The sequence below is a fragment of the Hyperolius riggenbachi genome, chromosome 10, assembly GCF_040937935.1.
Source record: "Hyperolius riggenbachi isolate aHypRig1 chromosome 10, aHypRig1.pri, whole genome shotgun sequence".
Lineage (NCBI taxonomy): Eukaryota > Metazoa > Chordata > Amphibia > Anura > Hyperoliidae > Hyperolius > Hyperolius riggenbachi.
Genome location: NC_090655.1, coordinates 14,681,617 through 14,705,519, shown reverse-complemented (window position 1 = coordinate 14,705,519; position 23,903 = coordinate 14,681,617). Strand labels below are relative to the sequence as shown.

General features: G+C 46.0%; 1 protein-coding gene across 1 annotated transcript in view; it reads right to left on the bottom strand.

Moving 5' to 3' along the window:
• Window positions 1-23,903, bottom strand: part of DOCK1 (dedicator of cytokinesis 1) — a 589,023-nt gene that overhangs the window by 431,251 nt on the left and 133,869 nt on the right. The window contains exons 14-21 of the mRNA XM_068258876.1: window positions 21,355-21,479; window positions 18,181-18,279; window positions 14,261-14,333; window positions 10,614-10,717; window positions 7,109-7,292; window positions 6,490-6,587; window positions 1,835-1,924; window positions 8-57 (exon numbers count right to left, since the gene is read on the bottom strand). Coding sequence (XP_068114977.1) covers window positions 8-57; window positions 1,835-1,924; window positions 6,490-6,587; window positions 7,109-7,292; window positions 10,614-10,717; window positions 14,261-14,333; window positions 18,181-18,279; window positions 21,355-21,479 — 823 coding nt within the window. The remainder of the gene's footprint in view (window positions 1-7; window positions 58-1,834; window positions 1,925-6,489; window positions 6,588-7,108; window positions 7,293-10,613; window positions 10,718-14,260; window positions 14,334-18,180; window positions 18,280-21,354; window positions 21,480-23,903) is intronic.

Below are 23,903 nucleotides of genomic sequence, written 5' to 3'. Positions count from 1 at the left end.
CAGCACGGGATTGAAATGCTGAAACTTGCGGTCGGCGATCAGGCCAATAATGAATACCTGAGAAGGGAGAAGAGAGACAAAGGAGGTTCATAAAAAATGCATATAGGATGGCGGAGGACGGTGTCTGTGAAAGGGAACGTTCTGTCTATGGCACATGGTACAAGCCCTGGGCATGGCGGCCTGCGCTCCAGACGAATAGCAGAGCAGGACGTGAACAGCAGTGTGCGAAAGAACAAAACAGCGGGACTGGGCACCACTAACAAAAGCAGTCTCACCTACAAATGACTGGATTCATGATTCTTATAAATTGCTTTTTCAAATTAAAGGCTCACAAACAAGCAAGTGTATTAAACTAAATCTCCGCTGTTACGGTGGAGTCTTAAAGTGAACCTGTCATTTTTAAAAAAGCAAAAGCTAGATTAGTATTCTTCTTATTATTATTATTAAGTACTAATATAGTGCTGACATCTTCCGCAGCGCTGTACAGAGCGAAAACGAAATTAGCTGGTGGCGGGGGACCGGAGGCTCTGTGAGCGACTACGAGGGCGCGGGATGCTGGAGGGGGCTGGTAGAAGCCCCAGGAAAGTAAAACGGATTTTTTATTCCTGGCTTAAAGGATACCCGAAGTGACATGTGACATGATGAGATAGAAATGTGTATGTACAGTGCCTAGCACACAAATAACTAGGCTGTGTTCTTTTTTTTCTTTCTCTGTCTGAAAGAGTTAAATATCAGGTATGTAAGTGGCTGACTCAATCCTGACTCAGACAGGAAGTGACTACAATGTGACCCTCACTGATAAGAAATTCTAAATTAGCCATTTTCTGCTAGGAACGTGTTTTATAGTTGGAATTTCTTATCAGTAAGGGTCACACTGTAGTCACTTCCTGTCTGAGTCAAAAGAAGGAACACAGCATAGTTATTTGTGTGCTAGACACTGTACATACACATGTCTATCCCATCATGTCACTTCGGGTATCCTTTAAGTGTCACTTTAATGGATCATAGTGTCTTTTGGAATCGCCAGCGGAAGCACGGGTGAAAAACACACGGGCAACCAGTATCAAGAACGCCATAAAACTAAAATTGTATTCTTTACTTGCCTTTCTACAATGAGTTAAAGAGACTCTGTAACAAAATTTTCAGCCTTAGTTCTTCTATCCTATAAGTTCCTTTGCCTGTTCTAATGTGCTCTGGCTTACTGCAGCCTTTCCTACTTGCACAGTGGCTGTGTTATCTCTGTTATATGATCTAATCTTCTCTCCTCTGTCGGGTCTGTCGTGCTGAGGCAGTCAGACTGGAATGTGCAGGGCTGCTTGTGATTGGATAGAAGCGATACACAGCCTCTGCAGGCCCCCTGCAGGCTCTGTATGACTCACACACTCTGCTTATGTGAGCCTATCACAAGCTGGTTAGTTTGTTTGTAAACACTGCCTAAAACTGTTAATTACAAGCAAGGATTGCAGCAGGGAGTGGCAGAAACAGCACAGAGGGGCCCAGGAGAACATAATGCATAGAATGGTATGCTTTTTGCTGTACAAATTTTACAGTACAGATTCTCTTTAAGAAAGGGGGTGAAAATTGTACATCCTATTCAGACTTTGTTCTTTATACATCTATCATCACTACAAAACAATGTGACCCGTTTCACCATCTCTCAGCCCTCAATTTATCATACATCTTTTTCTCCCCTATGTTTTGGCGAATACGTCCATAACGCAGACAAATCAGAAACAATGGCTGTTTAACGTTAGCAAAAAAACAGCAGAGAAACACATTACTTGAGATAATAATGCGCTGCGTTTATCATTCTGTTTCCTCCGCAGGAACTTACCAGGGCATCGAAGACTAATATATCAAACGTTTCGCTCTCAGAGTTTTCCATTATGATGTTAAACAGCGCATCCAAAGTGTCCTGCAAGAACTACACACAGAGATGGCGTGTCAACTTCAGAGCACCTTTCCAAATTACAGCGCTGAAAAATGTGTTCAACTGACGGCAGATACATTATTCCTGTTAACCAGGACTGAACAGCATGCAGCAAAATAATGCCAGTAGTGAAGTGGGCTGAAACACTGCTTTTTATATTATGGGAAAAAAAACTAATTTGATTAAAATGTATATAAATCGTCCCAATAAATGATAATTACACATTCAGGAATATGTACCTAAATAATCCAGCAGTCCTTAAAAGGTGCCCATACAGCTGGCAATTTTGGCGGTTGATTGACCAAGAGACAGATCTCTCTCTGATAGAATCTGATCGGAGAGAGATCTGCTGGCAACGATCAACCGCAAACCACAATTTCTGAATTGTGAATTCTAAACACAAGTATAACCCTATCAGGATAGCAAATTTACTTATAAAATATAACTTATTAATTATCATTAAAAAAGTGTTGTAGATAAGACTATGAGCATACACTTTGACTGAGCATGAGAGCACATCACTCTATCACCGTAGACTGTGTAGAGAAATGTATATTTAATGCTGTGTTTGCACAATGTACTTGCAACATTACCACTTTTTCCTCTGGTGAAGCCTCCAACTAAGGGGGGTGAAACATGTTAGGTTGGTGTGGGGTCTGTTGTAAATAGTAAATTATCTCTATACAGTGGTGAGGGGGATCCCTAATACATTCAGTATTAAGCAAATGGGAAACAATTGATACTGTGAACCACACCCTGTTGTATGCTCATAGTCTTATCTACAGTTGTGTTTTTAATGATAATTAATCACTTAACGACCGCCTAACGCCGATAGGCGTCGGCAGGTCGTTAGTGGTATAGCATGGAAACTGTCTCCGTGAACAGTGTGCGAGCCGCCGATCGCAGCTCGCACGCATAATGTAAACACGCGGGGAAAAAATACCCGCTGTTTACATCACACGGCGCTGCTGCGCAGCAGCACCGTGACGTAGATCGGCGATCCCCGGCCTCTGATTGGCCAGGGATCGCCAGCATCTGATAGGCAGAAGCCTATCCTATCAGGCGCAGGACGGATATCTGTCCTGCGCCGCTCACAGGGTAAGGGAGAGGGAGGGAAAGCCGGGGAGGGCAGAAAGCGCTGCGGAGGGGGGCTTTGAAGAGCCCCCCCTCCCGGAAAGTGCGGGTAGCCGGCGGCGATCAGACCCCCCCCCCCCCTAGGAGGACATCCCCCTAGTGGGGAAAAAAAGGGGGGGGGGGGGGGGAGTCTGATCGCCCTGGCTATTTCCTGATCGGTGCTGCATGCTGGAGAGTCCACGCAGCACCGATCAGAAGAAAATCCTCTGGTCCTTAAGTGGTTAATAAAAGTTATATTTTATAAATAATACTTGCTATCCTGATAGGGTTATCCTTGTGTGTAAAACTATCAAACAGCAGGCAGATTCCCGATCGATTTCAGCATAAAATCTTGCAGGAATCGGCTTTGTGATGCCGGCGCAACATCCCTGGCGGCTGTCCCCCTAATGTTTTATGTCCCGACCCCCCACCCACCCCTTTCCCCAATGCTGTTATACTTCACCTGCCGCCGTCTGTGCTGCCGCCATCCTCGCCCCGCGTGGTTGCCGGCATCATTGCACGTGGGGCACGGGTGTGACATCACACATGCACCCAACGTGCTATATGTCAATAGTCACGTGCAGCTCAAATGCAGCAGTACAAAGACGGCGGCAGCATGGACGGTAGTAGGTAAAGTATAACTGCACAAGCACCGGGGGAAGGGGTGGTGGGGAAGACTACACATAAAACATGGGGGGCGGCGGCCAGGGGCTTCGGTCGTTTACGATTATCGCACGCTGTTACCACCAAGCACCCGATCGAGCGTGTCGGCTCGGGATTTTCCAGCATGTCCGATTAATACATGTGACTGATTTTGGCCCCAAATCTCAGCGAAAGGGGTCCCGTCATCAATCGGGCATGCTCTTGGCAGGCTGATTTGTATCGAAGTTGATTATAATTATCGAATCAGATGGTCGTTCGGCCGACAAGTCCAGTAATCTATGGGCACCTTTAATGTGCGTACAGGCATCCAATTTTGATTGGTCAATGACTGGTGAATTTTACCCCTCCATGTAGTATGATGGCCAACAGGTTTTAAATACTATGTAATAGATTGTGTAGGTAACCCTCATACTACACAGGAGTGGTAAAATTGGCCAATCATTGTTGGATGTATGTACGTACCTCTAGTGCCCAATGCAGATAAATTAGGGGGAAGTGGAGCTCTCACTGTGGGCCTTATTTTTTTCCATTTTCCACTGCAAATCGCAATCGAAATCGCAATGTGATTTTTCAGCCTTTGCAATTTTGCTGAGATTTTGATGCGAGTGGGATTGGGATGTATGCGGTGGAAAACTGTCTGAATAGAAAGCGGTACCCTGTCCGACTAGCATGCCAGGAAACTCTGCAAATTCAGATGTAGTGGAAACAGGTCCTCGGTCCTGTACTGATTCACAATGTACACGTTTATGATCTTAGAGTTACAGCAGCAAAATAAGGCTATGCAACATAGCAAAACTGTCCAAGGTCTGATTACTGGCTATTATGTGTATATAGACAACAATATCCCACATAAAAATGTGGTCGATCCCTAAAGGGACTCAGAGCTGAAAAACACAAAACGTTTTATACATACCTGGGGCTTTCTCCAGCCCCATCCGCTCAGATCGCTCCCACACCGCCGTCCTCCGCTGCCCACAGCTTCGGGAACCGGGTCCTGTCACTTCAGTCAGTCGGCGTCAGTCTGACGTAAGAGAAGTGCATAGTTTGCATATCTCTTCAGAAGCCGTTGGAGACTGACGGAAGTGACAGGACCCGGTTCCCGAAGCTGCAGACAGCGGCGTGGGAGTGATCAGAGAGGATGAGGCTGGAGGAAGCCCCAGGTATGTACAAAACTTTTTGTATTTTTCAGCTCTGGTACTTCAAAAGCGTCAGGTAGATAACCATTTCAATCTCCTGGAGACCAGATGCAAGCTGGACTCTTAACTAAACGGCATCTGAAGTGAGAGTAAAGGAGGCTGCCATAGTTCTTTCTTTCTAAGGCTCGGTACACACCAAAACCCGCTAGCAGATCCGCAAAATGCTAGCAGATTTTGAAACGCTTTTTGTTATTTTTCTGGAGCGTTTCAGCTAGCATTTTGCGGTTTTGTGAAGCGTTTTTGGTGTAGTAGATTTCAGATATTGTTACAGTAAATCTGTTACTGAACAGCTTCTGTAACAAAAACGCCTGGAAAACCGCTCTGATCTAGCGTTTTTCAGAGCGGTTTGTGTTTTTCCTATACTTAACATTGACGCAGAAACGCCTCCGCAATCCAAAAAATGCCTCACCCCGGGAGTATGCGGTTCTGCAAAATGCCTCCCGCTCTGGTGTGAACCACCCCCATTGAGATGCATTGACCAAACGTATCCGCAGCCGCAAGTGGCTGCAGAAACTCTCAAAAAGCCGCTCGGTGTGCACCAGCCCTTAAAGAGTAACTGTCGGGCATAAAATCAATTCTTTATTTTTATCTGGTAAACAAGTAATAAGGATGCAAATCAGGCAATCCAAAAGTTAAAATCTCTCTTACTTTTCTTGTTTATAAATGATCATTTCCCAGTTTACCTGACTTATTTGGTACGTTGCCACACGAAGGAAGTTGCAAGCAAAAAAAAAAAAAAAAAAAAAAAGACAACCCAGCATGCCTTGCAACTTCATTTGTGTGGCAACGTACCAAATAAGAGTCAGGTAAACTTGGGAATGATCATTTATAAACAAGAAAAGTAATAGAAATTTTAACTTTTGAATAGCCTGGTTAGCATCCTTATTACTTGTTTATCAGATAAAAATAAAGAATTGATTTTTGATTTTATGCCCGACAGTTACTCTTTAACAATACCAGTTGCCCAGCTCAGAGGCGTAACTAGGGAAAACAGCACCCATTTTTTTTTTCCTCCGGGAGGAGGGGGGGGGGGGGGTTGTGTGTAAGTTAGCTGAAGTCAACCTATACATATCCCCCAAATAGCAGTTGGGCAGCTTGTTCCCCTAAAAGATGTAGCCAGGCAGAAGAATGTTCCCGAGATAAAAGCCAGTATCTTTATGGAAAACACCAAGAATGCTATAGAGCAGTGCCCACCAATAAGAGGCGCCCATAGCACATGCCCTGCCTGTACCCCTGTAGATACGTCTCTGGCCTGGCTGTCCTGATGGTCTCTTTGGCTGCAGAAGTGTCTGAATCTTGTCAGATTTCTGTCAGAAGCACCCGATCTGCTGCAGGCTTGTAAGTTTGTTCCAGGTCTAAGGCTTAAAGTGTTAGAGAAAGCTGAAAAGCAGGAGAGCAAGGAAATGTGCATTGTGTAAAAAGGAATTAAATATGGCAGCCTACATATCCCTCTCACTTCAGGTTCCCTTTAAGACCGGATTTGCTATGGTCTTTTGGCAATCCTGCCTTGACTCTGTGGTCTGGTTAATTCCCAATCATCTAAGGTCACTGCTTTGATTCAGGGAAGTGGAAAGAATCTAGTGTTACCTTGACAACTTCACCTCCATCAACATTCATCAACTGCTGCAAATTCTGCTGCAATAAGTTTGTATTGGAGCGCCACTTCAACAGACCCAACAGGTCCACTAGAAGAGAAAGGAAACAGAAGATTTAAAACATAAAGCTGGGGACTCACCAGATGGATCGGGGACCCTACAGCGACACAACCCAATTAACAAGAGTTCCCCAATCCATATTCCACTGTGGGGACAAGCAACGATGGTCGTGTGTCTTGAAAAACGATCGTTTGATTGTGGAAAAATTCCCATGTTCGCAAAATCATGGAAACTATTGACATTGCAGGAAAAGTCGTGCATTACGGAACAAAATCGCCACAGAAATTGCGGCCCGTACCCGTGAAAGTGTACCTGAGATAAGCAAAACGAAAAAAAAAAGGGGTGAAGTCTTGCCCATGTGCTTTAACTATAGCAACCAATCAGAATCCATCCTGCTGTGGGAAGGCTTCAAGAGAGTATTGCGGTTGGCTGCTGTAGGTAATTAAAGATAACACACAATGGTTTATTCTGCAGACTGCTGGTTGAGTAAGCCTGCAGGCTGTGTTGCCGGGGGATGTGATGGGCGTATCCCTGGAGGCAGTCTGTCTTACCGTTCTGTGTCAGTTTGGTGGAGCAGACCAGGGTAGATATTTGGAAGGAGTCTTTGCTGATGGTGCAGCTTCCCAGATTCTGCATGCTCTTTCCCGTGGCCGAATGTCCTTTCTCCTCCAACTCAATTTTGGTGGCAGGAAGAGTGAGGTACGTGGAGGCATCTTCCAGCTTCTTCACCTCCGCCTTGATTTGTAAAAATAGACAATAAAAATGCACAGTGAGAATACAAACTAAAACTCGAAATTTGGAAATTAAAGGGAACCTGAAAAGAGTACTGTAGGGGAGTCGGGGGAAAAGGAGTTGAATTTACCCGGGTCTTCTAATGGCCGGAGCATCGGTGAGTGGCTGCGCGGGCGCAGGATGTCTGCGGGGGACCATTAGAATCACCAGGTAAGTTCAACTCATTTTCCCCCGACCCCCCTACAGTATTCCTTTAAGTGACCCAAAGGCGTTCAAGTTTAACGTCCCTTGGGCTTCTATCAGCACCCTGTAGTCCTTCAGGTTCCTTGCTGTCCCCCCGAAGGGCTGCTGTGCCCCTCTGAAAGCTTTCCGACTGAGTCCGGTCGTTGGCTACTGCGCATGTGCGACTCCCGCCTCTGTCACTCTTCCATGCTCAAGAGGCTTCTGCGCATGCACAGTATGTAACCGTTACAACTGCACATGTGCAGAACATTCCTGTCTATGGAAGCGCAATTGAGGCCGGGCCTGCGTAGCCCACAACAGGACTCAGACAGCGTTCAGGGGGGGCACAGCAGGGGAACGCAGCGGATCAGGAGAGACCTGAGGGACTACAACCTGACGACCTACAACCTGACGAAGCCCCTGGTAAATTAAACTGAATGCCTTTGGGTCACTTAAGTTTCCAGGACACCTGGAGTGAGAGGGTTATGGAGGCTGACATGTTTATTTCCTTTTAAATAATGCACATTGCCTGGCTGTCCTGCTGATCCTCTGCCTCTAGTACTTTAACGTGCACCCGAGGTGATGGGGATATGGACGCTGCCATATTTATTTCCTTTTAAGCACTGCCAGTTGCCTGGCTATCCTGCTGATCCTCTAACTCTGATAGTTTTAGCCATAGCCCCTGAACAAGCATGCAGCAGATCAGGTGTTTCTGACAATTTTGTCAGATCTGACGAGATTAGCTGCATGCTTGTCTGTGGTGACATTTGGACACTACTGCAGTCAAATAAATCAGCAGGGCTGCCAGGCAACTGGTATTGTTTAAAGGAGAACTGTAGAGAGAGATGTATGGAGGCTGCCATATTTATTTCCATTTAAGCAATACCAGTTACCTGGCTATCCTGCTGATCCTCTGCCTCTAATACTTTCAGCCTATATATCCAGAACAAGCATGCAGCAGATCAGGTTTTTATGACAATTTTGACAGATATGACAAGATTAGCTGTATGCTTGTTTCTGGTGTGATTCAGCCAAATAGATCAGCAGGGCTGCCAGGCAACTGGTATTGTTTAAAAGGAAATAAATATGGCAGCCTCCATATACCTCTCACCTCGGGTTCCCTTTAAGTCTAGTTATAGGTCTATGACAAATCTGGCAAGATTAGCTGCATGCTGGTTTCAGGTGTGCGATTTAGACCCCGCAGACCAGAAAGATCAGCAGCATTGCCAGGCAACCGGTATTGTTTACCAGTAAATAAATATGGCAGCCTCCATAGGTCTAACACCTCGGGATCTTTTTAAAAATGCATACAGGTCAGCCCCCATAGTTCAGCGCTCTTATGTCTCTCTCAGTCAATCCTAATGGGCTGTTCTCACGCCGCTCTTGCGGCAGGAAAGGCTAATTATAACACATTCTTTACGAACGGGAACATTTAATAAGAAAACGAGGGATCTTCCGAACGTAAACAAATACTTTATTCAGAGTGAGAAGCGGGCGGCATAACTCGATTTCGGTGAATAATGCACTTAATTACAACCATTTAATCCCCCAACCGGTGATTCATGGATTCGTTCCACCAATGGTAGATATCCAATTAAATGTTAAAATAATTTCCACTTAATTTTGGCAAACACACATTGCGATGGATGCAGGTGTAAATCACAAATCCATTTTTTTCTAGATTAAGCAGGAAGATTATTTATTTGACTAAACAGCGTCTTCGGAAGAGCCGTAATAGAAATGTTTTGAGAAGAAGTTTAGCGGACTTTAAAATCTGCCTACAATTAAAAAAAAAATACTTTTTATATAAATATAACACGTGTCATGCCAGCATTTCCAAGAGCTTGTTATTGTAAGTATAAATAACTCTTTCTCTCTAATTCCGGCACCTGTACAGAGGAGGAGGCAGTAGAGGCTTTGGCAGGGATAACTTTATTTGTATGTAATAATACAATACTTGTGGCAAACTCTGCCATGAGGGAAACAGGCCGATTGGTGTAGTTCTGACAAGAGTCACATGGGCAGCTCAGCAGCCAATGAAAATCCAGACAGGACAAACCGCAGAATCTTTACTTCAGAAATGGATTAAAGCTAATGGGATTCTTTTAAAGCGGTATGGTCACCATAAAAATCTAATTTCAACAGCAACTGGTCTGAGTGTATTAAGTGATAAAGATGCTAATACTGCATTCAAAACTTGCAAAACGTTTTCTGCAGTTATGGTTTGTAGTTATCACATACTTTAGGAGCATTGGCCCTAGTGCCAAACAGTGCCAAAGAGTTGAATGCTGCGAGTTCTTTTTATCTATAATATATTCCTCCTCTTCCATTTATTTCCCTGCCTTGCTGCTTATCAAAAACTCCCTCTGATTACTTGTGTTTACAAGCAAGGCTGAGGTGACTCAGCGATTGGAGGATACGACCTTGTAGTTCCTAGTATACACCTCAGTGGGAGGGTCTGAAGACTCTGGGAGGAGGGCAGCTAATGAATACACAATGAGAAAGAGAAGGGAGGGGGGAAAACAAGAGTCAGGGAGGATATGATGTCAGCATTGGCTTGGCAAGATGGCCACTGCCTAGAATAGGATTTTCTGCTTTTCCTTTATAAAATTCACAGGAATCATTACGTGGATAGCACAATACATCTGTTATGTAAGTAGAAGTAGTATTTATCTACTTATATATGTGTTTTTTATTTCTAGGTTAGCATGGGTGTCAGTTCCAAAAAACAAAATAAAAACAAAACACAACAACAACAGATAATTACCCAAAGGAGGGTGAAGGCTCTGGGTCCTAATATGCCTTCCCTCTCCTCTCCCGGTGGCACGGCGGCGGATGGTTGCGTCGATCATCGGGACATTGCACGCCGTTCCCGCTGCGCACCCGACCAACAAACTTTAGCCTGACATCTTGCAGCACCCACTATCGACAAACTGCTGGGGCTCTGTACTGGACATGAAATAGACCAATGGGAGTCCTCGAGGACATGTCCATTGCCGAGTTAACAAAAATGTCCAAGTGGGTACTAGTGAGAACTGAGCCCAAGGCAATAAAAAGTTAGCTGTATACAAAGGACTTATAGTAGAGGCTGCAGCACACTACCTTGTAAACTATGAGGTCATGCTCTCCGTCTCTTAGTGTTGTGCCATCATATCTCATCAGCTTCACAAATGCTACAGCAAAGATCTTCTCAGACTTGTCTTTAGCTGTGGAAGAACATGCAACATAGTACTGATTACACTGTGAAAGAAAAAGGGGGAAAGAACACCCATCTCCATTTTATTGTTCAGAATCAACACCAGCAAAGAATGTAAACAGAAACAAGTGGCTGCACACCACAGTAGGAATGTCTTTCCCTATCTCTACCAGTCTCTGGACCCATCACATCACTCTGCCCCCATCCAACTGCTAGTTTCCTTTCCTCGAATGCATCATCAGGGGTGTCTATATGGCTGATATTGTGGTGAAACCCCTCCCACAGACCTAGGCCCTGACATCACACCGTGGGAGACTTGTGGCACTGTGGGAAACAACAGTTGTTTCCAAATGCCAGGCAACCAGTATCTCCCTCTGTGTATATGCATATTTATTTAAAAAACAAAAACTTTTAGCCTATAGCATTGTTAGGGGGTGTGGTTATAGATAATGGCAGTTGGTGCTGTTTTTTTTCATGTCTGCCAACAGTAAAGATGATGACCTGCAGGCCGATTGTTGATCAAACAGTATGAAATAATTACATAGTGAATATCAATCTGTTCTTAATTTCTCTTTTATTTTTTAACTTCTCACTTTGCAATGTATTGATTTATTTTTCCCCCCCATTTCAATACAGTTCCTTTTTAAATAAAAGTATCTCAACACATAAATCATTCCTGTAAATTAAAAAAAAAAAAAAAAAAGAAAGGAGGCAATATTGTGCTAATGAATATATAAAGTCAGCGCAGGTCTATAGTAATACAGCTTTCGTCATTCTCTGGCATACAGGATCTTCGAACAAAAAGGTAAAGAAGCAAGGCTTACCAGATTCCAACAACCCACATTATAAGGTTGTAAACGAGTTTGATAGGTGGTCCGCAGAACTTTCAAATGGTGTCGTTTCACCAGCGATGTTGCACACCACAGATTCCTCCGGAATATATTCGATATCCTGAGGTCGCAGAGACTCGCCAAAGAGGAGTCCAGTAGGATAGTGACATGAAAGAGATGTATGGCACATCTAAGTGTAAACCGTCTTTATTACATAACAAGTAAAACAATTTAAAAACAAGGATAAAAGAAACTCACATACGGGGCCCGTGCACTGGGAACCCCGAAAAAGTAGCGCGCATAAAATGGTCAATAGAAGACCTCAAATAAACTGGTGCCGCCTGACGCCTTCCTGACCGGTTTCGCAATCTTGCGTCTCCCCTGATGACGCAAAATTGCGAAAACCGGTCGGGAAGGCGACAGGCGGCACCATTTTATTTGAGGTCTTCTATTGACCATTTTATGCGCGCTACTTTTTCGGGGTTCCCAGTGCACGGGCCCCGTATGTGAGTTTCTTTTATCCTTGTTTTTAAATTGTTTTACTTGTTATGTAATAAAGACGGTTTACACTTAGATGTGCCGTACATCTCTTTTATGTCACTATCCTACTGGACTCCTCTTTGGCGAGTCTCTGCGACCTCAGGATATCTAATATATTCCGGAGGAATCTGTGGTGTGCAACATCGCTGGTGAAACGACACCATTTGAAAGTTCTGCGGACCACCTATCAAACTCGTTTACAAACTTATAATGTGGGTTGTTGGAATCTGGTAAGCCTTGCTTCTTTACCTTTTTGTTCGAAGATCCTGTATGCCAGAGAATGACGAAAGCTGTATTACTATAGACCTGCGCTGACTTTATATATTCATTGCTTGTGTGGACTTTTGGACATTGTCCTTTTCGGCTGCGGTCGCCTTCTGCCTTGGCGCTGACACTTGTTGTTTAATATTGTGCTAATACTTTATGTTAAAGGGCCCCTGTAGTTTGTGGATCCAAGTATATGAAATCACTACCGTATCTGGAAAGAAAAATGCTTACTGAACGTACGGTTGCTGCTGCCTTGTCCTGTAAACCTTTTTTTTTCTGTCCTGGATGTGTTAGAAGCTGCAGCATAATACTGGTCACAGTAATTGCTATACTTACACAGTAATAGACCAGTGGGTGGCTCACAGTTATATAACTGTATGTATTCTCTGGTTTTATACCATGCATTTGATAGAATATTGTAACAGACTGGTTAAACCTCATACTTACAACAAAATGTTACTTGCCTACTAAAAATCAGACTAAGAGTACCCATATGTCATATATACCCATCCATAACCCCTCCCCCCAACCACTTTATCCTCTCGCCAGTTTGTCATACTGTCTTATCTCATCTGATCACTTCCTCCTCACTCCTCCCTCCTGATGAGTCGTGCTGTCTGCTCTCCTTTCTGCTAACTCCCTCCTCACCCCTCCCTTCTGATGAGTCATGCTGTCTGCTCTCCTCTCTGCTAACTCCCTCCTCACCCCTCCCTTCTGATGAGTCATGCTGTCTGCTCTCCTCTCTGCTAACTCCCTCCTCACCCCTCCCTCCTGATGAGTCATGCTGTCTGCTCTCCTCTCTGCTAATGCCCTCCATGCATTGTGATAAGTCACACTGTCTGTCCAAAACCACCTTTTACTCATCATTTTGTGTGAAAGCGTGCCAAATCTCTAAAAAGAGAGAAAATACAGGTACTTGTATTTCTTTATTACTATTAGAGGTGTGTGTGTGTGTGTGTGTGTGTGTGTGTGTGTGTGTGTGTGTGTGTGTGTGTGTGTGTGTGTGTGTGTGTGCGCGCAGCAGAGTAGGAAGGCTGCAGCACCCGTTCTGCAGGAACGAACGGCAGGAATCCTTGCCGTTACAAACAAGTCTGGCCAAACTTGCATAGGCAGCTTCATCTCACATTGCCTCCCCCTTGGATACATTTGGCCACAGCAAGACAACCACAAAATGCATTTATGTGGCTGGGAACCTTTATTTCTAACATTGGCCGCAGGTGCACGGCCACTTCGCGTTTTGACCGGCCAGAACCTGAAGTGGCCAGACTTCGTGTTCTGGCCGTAACACACACACACACACACACACACACACACATACACACACACACACACACACACACACACACACACACACACACACTATATCATGTTACAGAATACTACAAGTTTATATTACATAGTGAATTATCTGCACCCCAGTCTGCGATTAGTCACAGTTTGCATGTGACAGGCAGCTCCCTCCCCCCTCAGCCTCACACAGCACACACAGAGCCTGGAGGGGGCGTGCATAACTTCTCCCTATCACAACAGAAGCAGCCCATTCCTCTCTGGGTCGACAAAGCTTGACAAAGAAAAGAAGATTGGATATATTACACAGACAGTGCAACTAGAAAAGACTGCAGTAATCCAGACCACACCACATTAGAGCAGGTATAGGAACTTATAAGATAAAAGAAATAAGGCTGAACATTTTGTTACAGAGTCTCTTTAAGACCACATGTAAGACAGGTCGATTGGTGCAACCAAAGACACCCACAATGGAAGATACTGCCGAGAGGTATCTGTGCTATCAGCTCAATATTAGACCGTCTCATAGCAACCTATTTAGATAGCAGTTCTAGTGCAAATATCTGCTGGGTTTTCTTGGCAAGAAGCAGCCTCGAGTTACTAAATATTAATTTCCATAAAATACTTACACTCCTGGGATGATCTGTGGCGGAATGTGAACCTTAAATGGCTCCGATTCACATCCTCAATCGGTATTGCAACCTAAAATGAAACAGAAGAGATTTACCCGCCATTAGCTGAAGAGCTGCCTCAGCAGCTGAAGCGTGAAGCGGTCCATCAAGCTGTCCCCAGTCACATGTCATATATATATATATTATTTACATACTGCTACTCACAATAACCTGATGGCCTTGCCTATCGAGCTGTCAGAGGAAGAATGGTTTTATAGCCCCCGGCAACCAGATTCCTGCCTTGCAAGCTATACGTGGTCATTGGAGGCAGTAGACACTTGTTGGCCTTCTCCAAAGACTTTACGGATTCCAGATTGAGCACATCCCACATATATAAAACATCTGTAAAGTGCTTTACATCTGTAAAGTGCTTTTCTCCCATAGGGCTCAAAGCACAAGACATGTTCAGGGGCGTATTTGGGTCATATGACGCCTATGGCAAACACAACCTCTTTGCCACCATCTGTAAGGCACACTGTCCTTAGATACCAGAATTAAGCAGCTGGGTTACCCAATACCAGAATTTATCATTTCCCTGGATGCATACATTGCAATGATCCCTTAAATATTAGATTTAAAGTGAACCAGAGACGAAGCACCTTCATGTATTTCACCATATACAGTTGAAATTGAGTGTTTTGGCCAGTTTGCGTACTAACGTCACTCCAGGGCGGAGCCACAGAGTGACGTTAGTACGCACAGCACCCACTGGACGTGGCAGGATTGTATGTGCGGGAGGCAACTGAGTTTTTTTACCAGCCAGAGGGTAACTGCATAGGACGAGTGGGTGAGCTGGACGGCAGAGGTGTGCGCCTTGCCTTTTAGCGAAGTGCAGATTGATCCCTGCATCCCCTGAACCCGCTGCAATAGCGGTTATGTTGCGAACAGAGGGGCTGGCTGTGAATGTGGACATCGTCACATACAGTGAAGTTTTATATAAAGTCTTTTATGTAAAGTTTTTTAATAAAATTAAAATGCTTTTACGCTATGAGGATGCCCCTTCTTTGCCTTTTTGCCCACCCAGACTTGAAGCATCTGAAAGCAGATTGCCGATGAGGCTGTGGGTGGCCAATACCCCGAAGGCGAGGACGGGTCCAGGAGGCCACAGAATCTGGCGAGTCTCTCCCCGAAGGGGGGTTTGCTTTCATCCGATACTTGAAGCACAAGCATTGTTGAGCGCTTACCCAATTGAATAAAGAACTAATTAAACACCTTGATTTGGGTAAACAAAAAGGCTCACACAGCAGTGGATGTCTTCATTAACTAAATGAAGAATAAAGATGTTTCTTGTGTGCTGGGCAAGGTCTCAAGGTCTCCTACTGAATAGGTGCTAGCTTACTGAACAGGCAGAGCGGAGATTCGAAGTACCACTTTAAGCTTTAATAGACACAGAACATTTATATCGCGCTCATCTCCTGGCGGCGCCAGAGCAGCAGCCACTAGGACGCGCTCTATAGGCAATAGCAGTGTTAGAGAGACTTGCCTAAGGTCTCCTACTGAATAGGTGCTGGCTTACTGAACAGGCAGAGCAGAGATTCGAACCCTGGTCTCCTGCGTCAGAGGCAGAGCCCTTACTCATTACACCAAGTTGCCTCCCGCACTAACCAGTACCTTAACCAGTACACTAGCCCTTAACCAGTGCACTTTCCAGCCGCTAACAGAGCAATCAAAACGAGAACAGAATGAATTTGACACATTACTGGAGTAGCAACAGTAGCTACTGGAAGATACCTGTACAGACAGTAGGCGGTCACTGGAAATGATCATGAAAGAGCAAACCTTTGACAGTCGAAATACCAGCCTGGGATTGTTATGGCTGACAGTCAAGCATCCCTGGCCTCCAGGTGTCTGTACAGGCACACCGGGCCTCCCTATGCTTGTATAGGCATCCCTGGCCTCCAGGTGTCTGTACAGGCACACCGGGCCTCCCTATGCTTGTATAGGCATCCCTGGCCTCCAGGTGTCTGTACAGGCACACGGGCCTCCCTATGCTGGTATAGGCATCCCTGGCCTCCAGGTGTCTGTACAGGCACACCGGGCCTCCCTATGCTGGTATAGGCATCCCTGGCCTCCAGGTATCTGTACAGGCACACCGGGCCTCCCTATGCTTGTATAGGCATCCCTGGCCTACAGGTGTCTGTACAGGCACACCGGGCCTCCCTATGCTGGTATAGGCATCCCTGGCCTCCAGGTGTCTGTACAGGCACACCGGGCCTCCCTATGCTGGTATAGGCATCCCTGGCCTCCAGGTGTCTGTACAGGCACACCGGGCCTCCCTATGCTTGTATAGGCATCCCTGGCCTCCAGGTGTCTGTACAGGCACACCGGGCCTCCCTATGCTTGTATAGGCATCCCTGGCCTCCAGGTGTCTGTACAGGCACACCGGGCCTCCCTATGCTTGTATAGGCATCCCTGGCCTCCAGGTGTCTGTACAGGCACACCGGGCCTCCCTATGCTGGTATAGGCATCCCTGGCCTCCAGGTGTCTGTACAGGCACACCGAGCCTCCCTATGCTTGTATAGGCATCCCTGGCCTCCAGGTGTCTGTACAGGCACACCGAGCCTCCCTATGCTGGTATAGGCATCCCTGGCCTCCAGGTGTCTGTACAGGCACACAGGGCCTCCCTATGCTTGTATAGGCATCCCTGGCCTCCAGGTGTCTGTACAGGCACACAGGGCCTCCCTATGCTTGTATAGGCATCCCTGGCCTCCAGGTGTCTGTACAGGCACACAGGGCCTCCCTATGCTTGTATAGGCATCCCTGGCCTCCAGGTGTCTGTACAGGCACACCGGGCCTCCCTATGCTGGTATAGGCATCCCTGGCCTCCAGGTGTCTGTACAGGCACACCGAGCCTCCCTATGCTTGTATAGGCATCCCTGGCCTCCAGGTGTCTGTACAGGCACACAGGGCCTCCCTATGCTTGTATAGGCATCCCTGGCCTCCAGGTGTCTGTACAGGCACACAGGGCCTCCCTATGCTTGTATAGGCATCCCTGGCCTCCAGGTGTCTGTACAGGCACACCGGGCCTCCCTATGCTGGTATAGGCATCCCTGGCCCATATTTTATTATTATTATTTAGTATTTATATATTCTGCAGCGCTGTAGAGTATATAGTCTTGTAAAATAACTGTCCCTCAGAGGAGCTCACAATCTAATCCCTACCATAGCAGTGTTCTCCCCAGGCTTCTTTTTAGCCGGGTGCTACACCCGGCTAATTTTGGTGAGCACCCGGCTGTCATTGGCTTGCCTCCTCCTATGCTGTAAGAATAGCACTGGCCCTGCACCCCACACGGCTACTTTTTCATGCCACTCGGCTGGAAAAAACATTCTGGGAAGAACACTGCCTAGTCATGTCTATATATGTGTCGTGTAGTGTATGTATCGTAGTCTAGGGCCAATTTAGGGGCAAGCCAATTAAATGATCTGTATGTTTTGGGATGCGTGAGGAAACCGGAGTGCACAGGGGAAACCCAAGCAGACATGGATTGAACATACAAACTCAGTGCAGATAGTGCCCTGGTTGGGATTCGAACCGGGGACCCAGCACTGCAAGGCAAGAGCTCTAACAAGTATGCCGCCATGCTGCCAGTGGTCTGTACAGGCGTCCCCAGTAATCCAATATCTACATAGTCATCACTGGTTTCCTGCAGTATTTGAATGGCCCATTGAACACAGATTAATAACAACAAAAGCACAAAGTTAAGGAAAAAGAAAAAAATGTGACCAAAATCAAATACTGAAAACAAAGGACTCTTTTGCCGTCACATCCAGCCAGCTCTGTATCATTTTTTGGGGGGAAATTATGCTGGGCTGGTATTTGCAATTAGACACAACACACACATAAAATGCCAGATTCCTTTCATTATGGAGAACATTACCTTCACGGTCTCAAACCAGCGGGGCTGCCTGACTTGATAGTATATCACAGATTTGTATTCTGAGATCGCTTCTTCTCCTGCCCCGGGGTAAATAACATTCTTGAAAGAGAAAGAGAGGAGGACAAAACAGATAAATTCAGGTGTGCGGAGCTCATCTGTGCAGACGTTTAGCCAGATAATACAGCACTAAAAGCGCATACTCCGCATCCATTAACATCAGCAACGCCGGCAACTTCTGTCACTCTCTGATGGGAAAACTTTCTTAAAGAGGAACCTCTAACCAAGGAATGAACTCCATCCCAGTCAGTAGCGGATACCCCCTTTCCCATGAGAAATCTTTACCTTTTCTTTAAGAGATCATCAGGGGGGGCTCTGTATGGCTGATATTGTGGTGAAACCCCTCCTACAGTGTGATGTCAGGACCTAGGACCTGACATCACACTGTGGAGCCTTGTTGCATTGTGGGAAATAACAGCTGTTTGCAAGTGCCTAGCAACCAGTATTTCCCTCTGTGCATTTGTAGATCTATAAAAAAAACAAAAAACACCTTTAGCCTATCGCATTGTTAGTGGGTGTGGTTATAGATACTGGAAGTTGGTGTTTTTTTTCATGTTTGCCAGTAGTAAAGATGATGACATGCAGGCTGATCAAACAATGTGAACAAATGACATGGCAAATATTTATTTTCTATTTTTAACTTCTCACTTTCCAATGTATTGATTTATTATTTTCCCCTTTTTGTTACACTTCCTTTTTAAAGCCCTCGTGAATTCAGGAAGTTATTAAAAATACTGAGGCGTGATTCACAGTGGGAAACGTTCCTGTTTAAACAGGAACACAACGTAACGGAACTAAAAAGTCATACCACGTTACGGCCGTGTCACGTCGCATACAGTGAGGTACAGTGAAGCAGACAGAATGAAAAATATGCTTCCCTGTATTTATTATTATTATTAAGTCTTAAACAATTTATTAAAGGTAGGCCCACAGTTAAAGAGACTCTGAAGCCACTTAAAAAATAGATTTTTTTACTTTTTATTTATGTTAGGCATGTTTGCCCCTGTTAAAACGCCGCCATCCCGCAGCAGAATGAGGGTTTTTTTACCCCCCAAATCCCCCCTGCAAAATCCATGACTTTTTTGGTCGTGGATTTTGCTGCTGTAGGAGGCAGAGCTTTCGGCTGCAGCTCTGCCTCCATGCGAGTCTATCAGCTAACGGATCTCCGCCTCTCCCCGCCCCTCTCAGTGAAGGAAGACAGAGGGGCGGGGAAGAGGCGGAGATATGCGCTGATAGACGCGTGTAGAGGCAGAGCTGCAGTCAAAAGCTCTGCCTCTCACAGGAGCGCTCCCTGCAGTGTGCCCCTGGGCATTTGGGGGGTAAAAAACCCTTGTTCTGCTGCGGGATAGCAGTGTTTTAACAGGGGCAAACATGCCTCACATAAATAAAAGGTAAAAAGCAGTTTTTAAATTGGCTTCAGACTCTCTTTAACTTCCCTTATTTTAATCGGCTCTTAACCTCCCTAGCGTTCTGGACGAGCTGAAGCTCATCCAGAGACTCCGGAGGTCACCGCTCAGGCCCTGGTGGGCCGATTTGGATAATTTTTGTTTTAAAAACGCAGCTAGCACTTTGCTAGCTGCGTGTTTCTCCAATCGCCGCCGATCCGCCGCTATCCGGTGCGCAAAAGAGGGCCCCTCCCCACCCCCCGCAGACCCCGTGTGTAGCCTGGCCAATCAGAGCCAGGCAGCGCTGAGTGGTGGATCGGGACTCCGTCTGACGTCGATGACGTCAGTCTTATCGTCGCCATGGCGACAGGGGAAGCCCTAAAGGAAATTCCGGACGGGTCTTCACGCCGGCGGCGATCGGAACGGTGGAAGGGATGGAACAGATCTAAAAGATAAGCAACAGCATAATAATCTTTAAAGAAAAAGCATTTCTTTGTTACAGCTGACACAAATCCCACAACAAATCTGAGCTGTTTCTACTTCCTGCTTTAATGGAAGTAGACATGTTAACACCCTGTGCTTTCAAAAGAGTTTATCTGCCTTAACAGTCAGGTGACACAGGAGAGCTCAAATTTAAACGTGTGATTAGACACTGATAAGGGGGAATTAGACAGGCTAAACTCTCTAAATACATACGGGGTGCATCTCTCTCTGTTTTCCTTCTGTCCTGTGCAAGAATTCAGGTCCACTTTAAGCAATTTAAAAACACACGATTGGTTCACACGATGGCCAGGGGCCCCGGACCTCTCTCACTGGCCGGGGCCCCAAGGCCAACACGCGATACCTGGAGGGGAGTGCAGGTGGGCCTGGACCTCTCACACCCAGGCTCTGGACCTCTCACATCCAGAAACCAATCGTGTGTTTTTAAACGTTTTCTTTCAGCTCTAGGACATGGCGGACAGGTGAGCGGTTAGGGAGGGACCCCTGTGGGAGGGATGCCTGCACGGGGCGGTCCTGCTAGCGACGCAATCTTGCGATGGTGTCCAACTGAAGCCTCCCACCTAAATGCTAATGGCTGCTAGATGTGGTATGGCAGGTAAAGGGTGTATGACAGTGCATCCTGATTGGCTGACGAGCACCTGCTGACCAATTTCAAATGTAGCTGAATGCATGTACTGCTGTGTTCTATTGCTTGTGTGTGTCCACTTTAAGCAATGCCAGTTGCCTGGCTATCCTGCTGATCCTCTGCTTCTAATACTTTTAGCCATAGACCCTGAACAAGCATGCAGCAGATCAGGTGTTTCTGGCATTGTCAGGTCTAACGGGATTAGCTGCAAGCTTGTTACTGGTGTTATTTAGACACTACTGCAGCCAAATAGACCAGCTGGGCTGCTAGGCAACTGGTATTATTTAAAAGGAAATACATATGGCAGCCTCCATATCACTCTCACCTCGGGTTCCCTTTAGGTTTGCTTGCAAGCCAAATTTATTAACATCGCACTGACAATCTCTACCTCCGGTGGCATCTACGTCAAATGCAAGCGATGTTTGATTGTGTAGATAATTGAAAAAAACCTCATAATGACTGAAGAAAGAAAGATTTTTTTTTTGCGCTGTACTGTAATGACATTATCATGCGGTTAATCAAACTCTGATCTGTGAAAGGAGAGATCTGATGACGGGCCAGGAGAATTAGCGGGAATAAGTTGGCAGCCAGCAGAAGACACGATACCTCCAACCTTTTCCCGTCTTCATCAAATACAGACACGGTGACTTCCACGTTTTTGGCGGTGGTTTTGTTGCCTCTGTCAAACTCGCCCTGCAGCAGCGTGACATAGATATCATTGCGGACGTCTCCTGTAAAGTACGATGAAAGCGTGCGTTAGCAATGTGCCAGAAATACCCCTCGCTCTATGGAGAGAATGATCTTCAAGAGGAGTAGAGACACATGGTCCGTGGAAACGGGTATTTAAAAATCTGTGTAATACTTAAAGTGGATCAGATATGAAAAACTAACTAGAAAACGTAACTTGTCTATATATCTTATCTAAAGTTTACACAGCATATCTAGCTGTAAACAGCTTCAATAGTTTATGGTTATTTATTCCTGTGATACAATGAGGGCAGCCATGTTCTGTTGGTCACAGGCTGAGGGCTGGAGATGCTATCAGCATGCCTGTGTGTTATGTGACAAATTCACTCCCCTCTCCTCCTCCTCCCTCCTCCTCCCCACTGCCTCTGAAATCTCTGGCTAGTAACCTCCTCCTCCTACTGCCCAGACTGAGCTCCCATAAGCCCTTGCAACAGTGCCAAGGCACTCTAAAAAGCTGTGGGCAAGGCTTGTTTAGTTTATAGGGAATTAGAGTATTAAAAAAAAAACAAAATAAGGGCTTCAGGAATGCCCTATAAACTATATGAAAGGAACACAATTATGTAATTCTTAAAAGTTTATCTCGGATCCACTTTAAATCGCCTGTAGGAATACAATTATAAATTACAACTCTTTACGTTTATGAAGAAAACCACCAGTTGACCTCATTTAAAGGAAACCTAAAGTTAAAATAAAACAGTTTAACTTATCTGGGGGCTTCTTGCAGCCCCCTCTGCAGTCATCCTGTGCCAGCGCCAATCTGTGGCCAGCAGTGGCAACCCCCTGAAAGCTGCCCGGACATGCGCCTTTTTGTCGCATCACCATGCATGGCAGTATTTTGCACATGCACAGCACAGGAAAATCGCTACTGCGCACATCAGGGTGTGCGCAGAGCATGTGCTTGTGCAGTACCCTTCGACTGGTCACGACTGGCCAACTTTCATGGAGTCGCAGAAGGAGGGCATGGGCACCAGATGACTGCAGGGGGCTGCAAGAAGCCCCAGGTAAGTTTAACTGTTTTTTTTTTTTTTAGTAACACTTTAAAGCAAACCTGAAGTGATAAAAAAAAAATAACTTATGAGATGATTAAGGCCCCGTTCACATTACAAACGCGGATGGCCACGCATGCGGAACGCAACGCATGCGAACGCACGCCATCCGCGTTTGTGTGCGTTGCGTGGCTGATCCCATCACTGAAAAGTGAATGGGACAGCCAGGCGTTTTTACAAAAAATGCGTGCAGCATGCGTTCCCGGACCGCACAGGTCCGGAACGCATGCAGTGTGAACATCAGACATTGCACTCTATGCAATGTCTGATGTCGTGCGTGTCGGCCACCTGCACGCGTTTCCAAAACGCGGATGGGAACGCGTGCAGTGTGAACGGGGCCTAACTGTATGTGTTTTACAAAAGATACATTTTATTTATCAGTATTTTTCAGTATAAAAGCTTAAATGGACCCGAGCTCTCCATAAAAATGAAATTTGGACTTACCTGGGGCTTTTACCAGCCCACCGTAAGTCACAAGGTCCCCCGGCGTCGTTCTGGTGTCTTCCGTGGTGCTGTTAATCCGCAGACTTTGGCCAAAGTCACCCATATGCTCTCCCATCATGCGCCATCACGCCGGCCGGCGTAAGAATCCAGCCCATACACGGTTCATTAACACCGCCGGCCAGCGTGATGACGTATGGCGGGGGCGTGCACCGGCGACGTCGGGCCAAAGTTGGTGGATTAACGGAGCCGGGACCAGGACCAAGGAAGACACCAGGAGGATGTTGGGGGACTATGTAAACTACGGGGGCTGGAGGAAGCCCCAGGTAAGTCCAAATTTCATTTGTATGGAGAGTTCAGGGTCTATTTAATTGTAAGACTCATTTCTAAACTGCCACCATAACAATTCTGCCTGGCTGAGCTGAAAAACAAAACAGTATTAATTACCCTTGGAACTTGCCAGCACTAAAACTTCATTGGAAGTCTTTCTCGGTCAGATAAAACCCTTTTAGCTTCTACTTACTTTTCAGGAAACAGACTATATTCAACAAGCTGTTCGACAAACTCATTTGAATAGATGCCTTAAGTTTTTTTTTGTTTTTTTTTACAAAGAACATGTAAGAAAACAAAGTTCCCCTGGGGTGTACTCACCTCGGGAGGGGGAAGCCTCAGGGTCCCAATGAGGCTTCCCCCACTCCTGTAGCTGCAGGCAGTCCAGCGCTGGCTCCCCCGAAGTGTCCCGGAATCCTCCCTCGACAAGCCTGACAATCGCTGATTTATTAACCTTTCCTGGCTCCAGCAGGGGCGCTGTTGCGGCTCTCCACACAGAGATGGGCAAAAATAGCCGATCTCTGTCGGGTCCTCTCTACTACGCGGGTGCAGGCGACTTGCGCCTGGGCAGTAGAGCGGCCCGACAGCGAT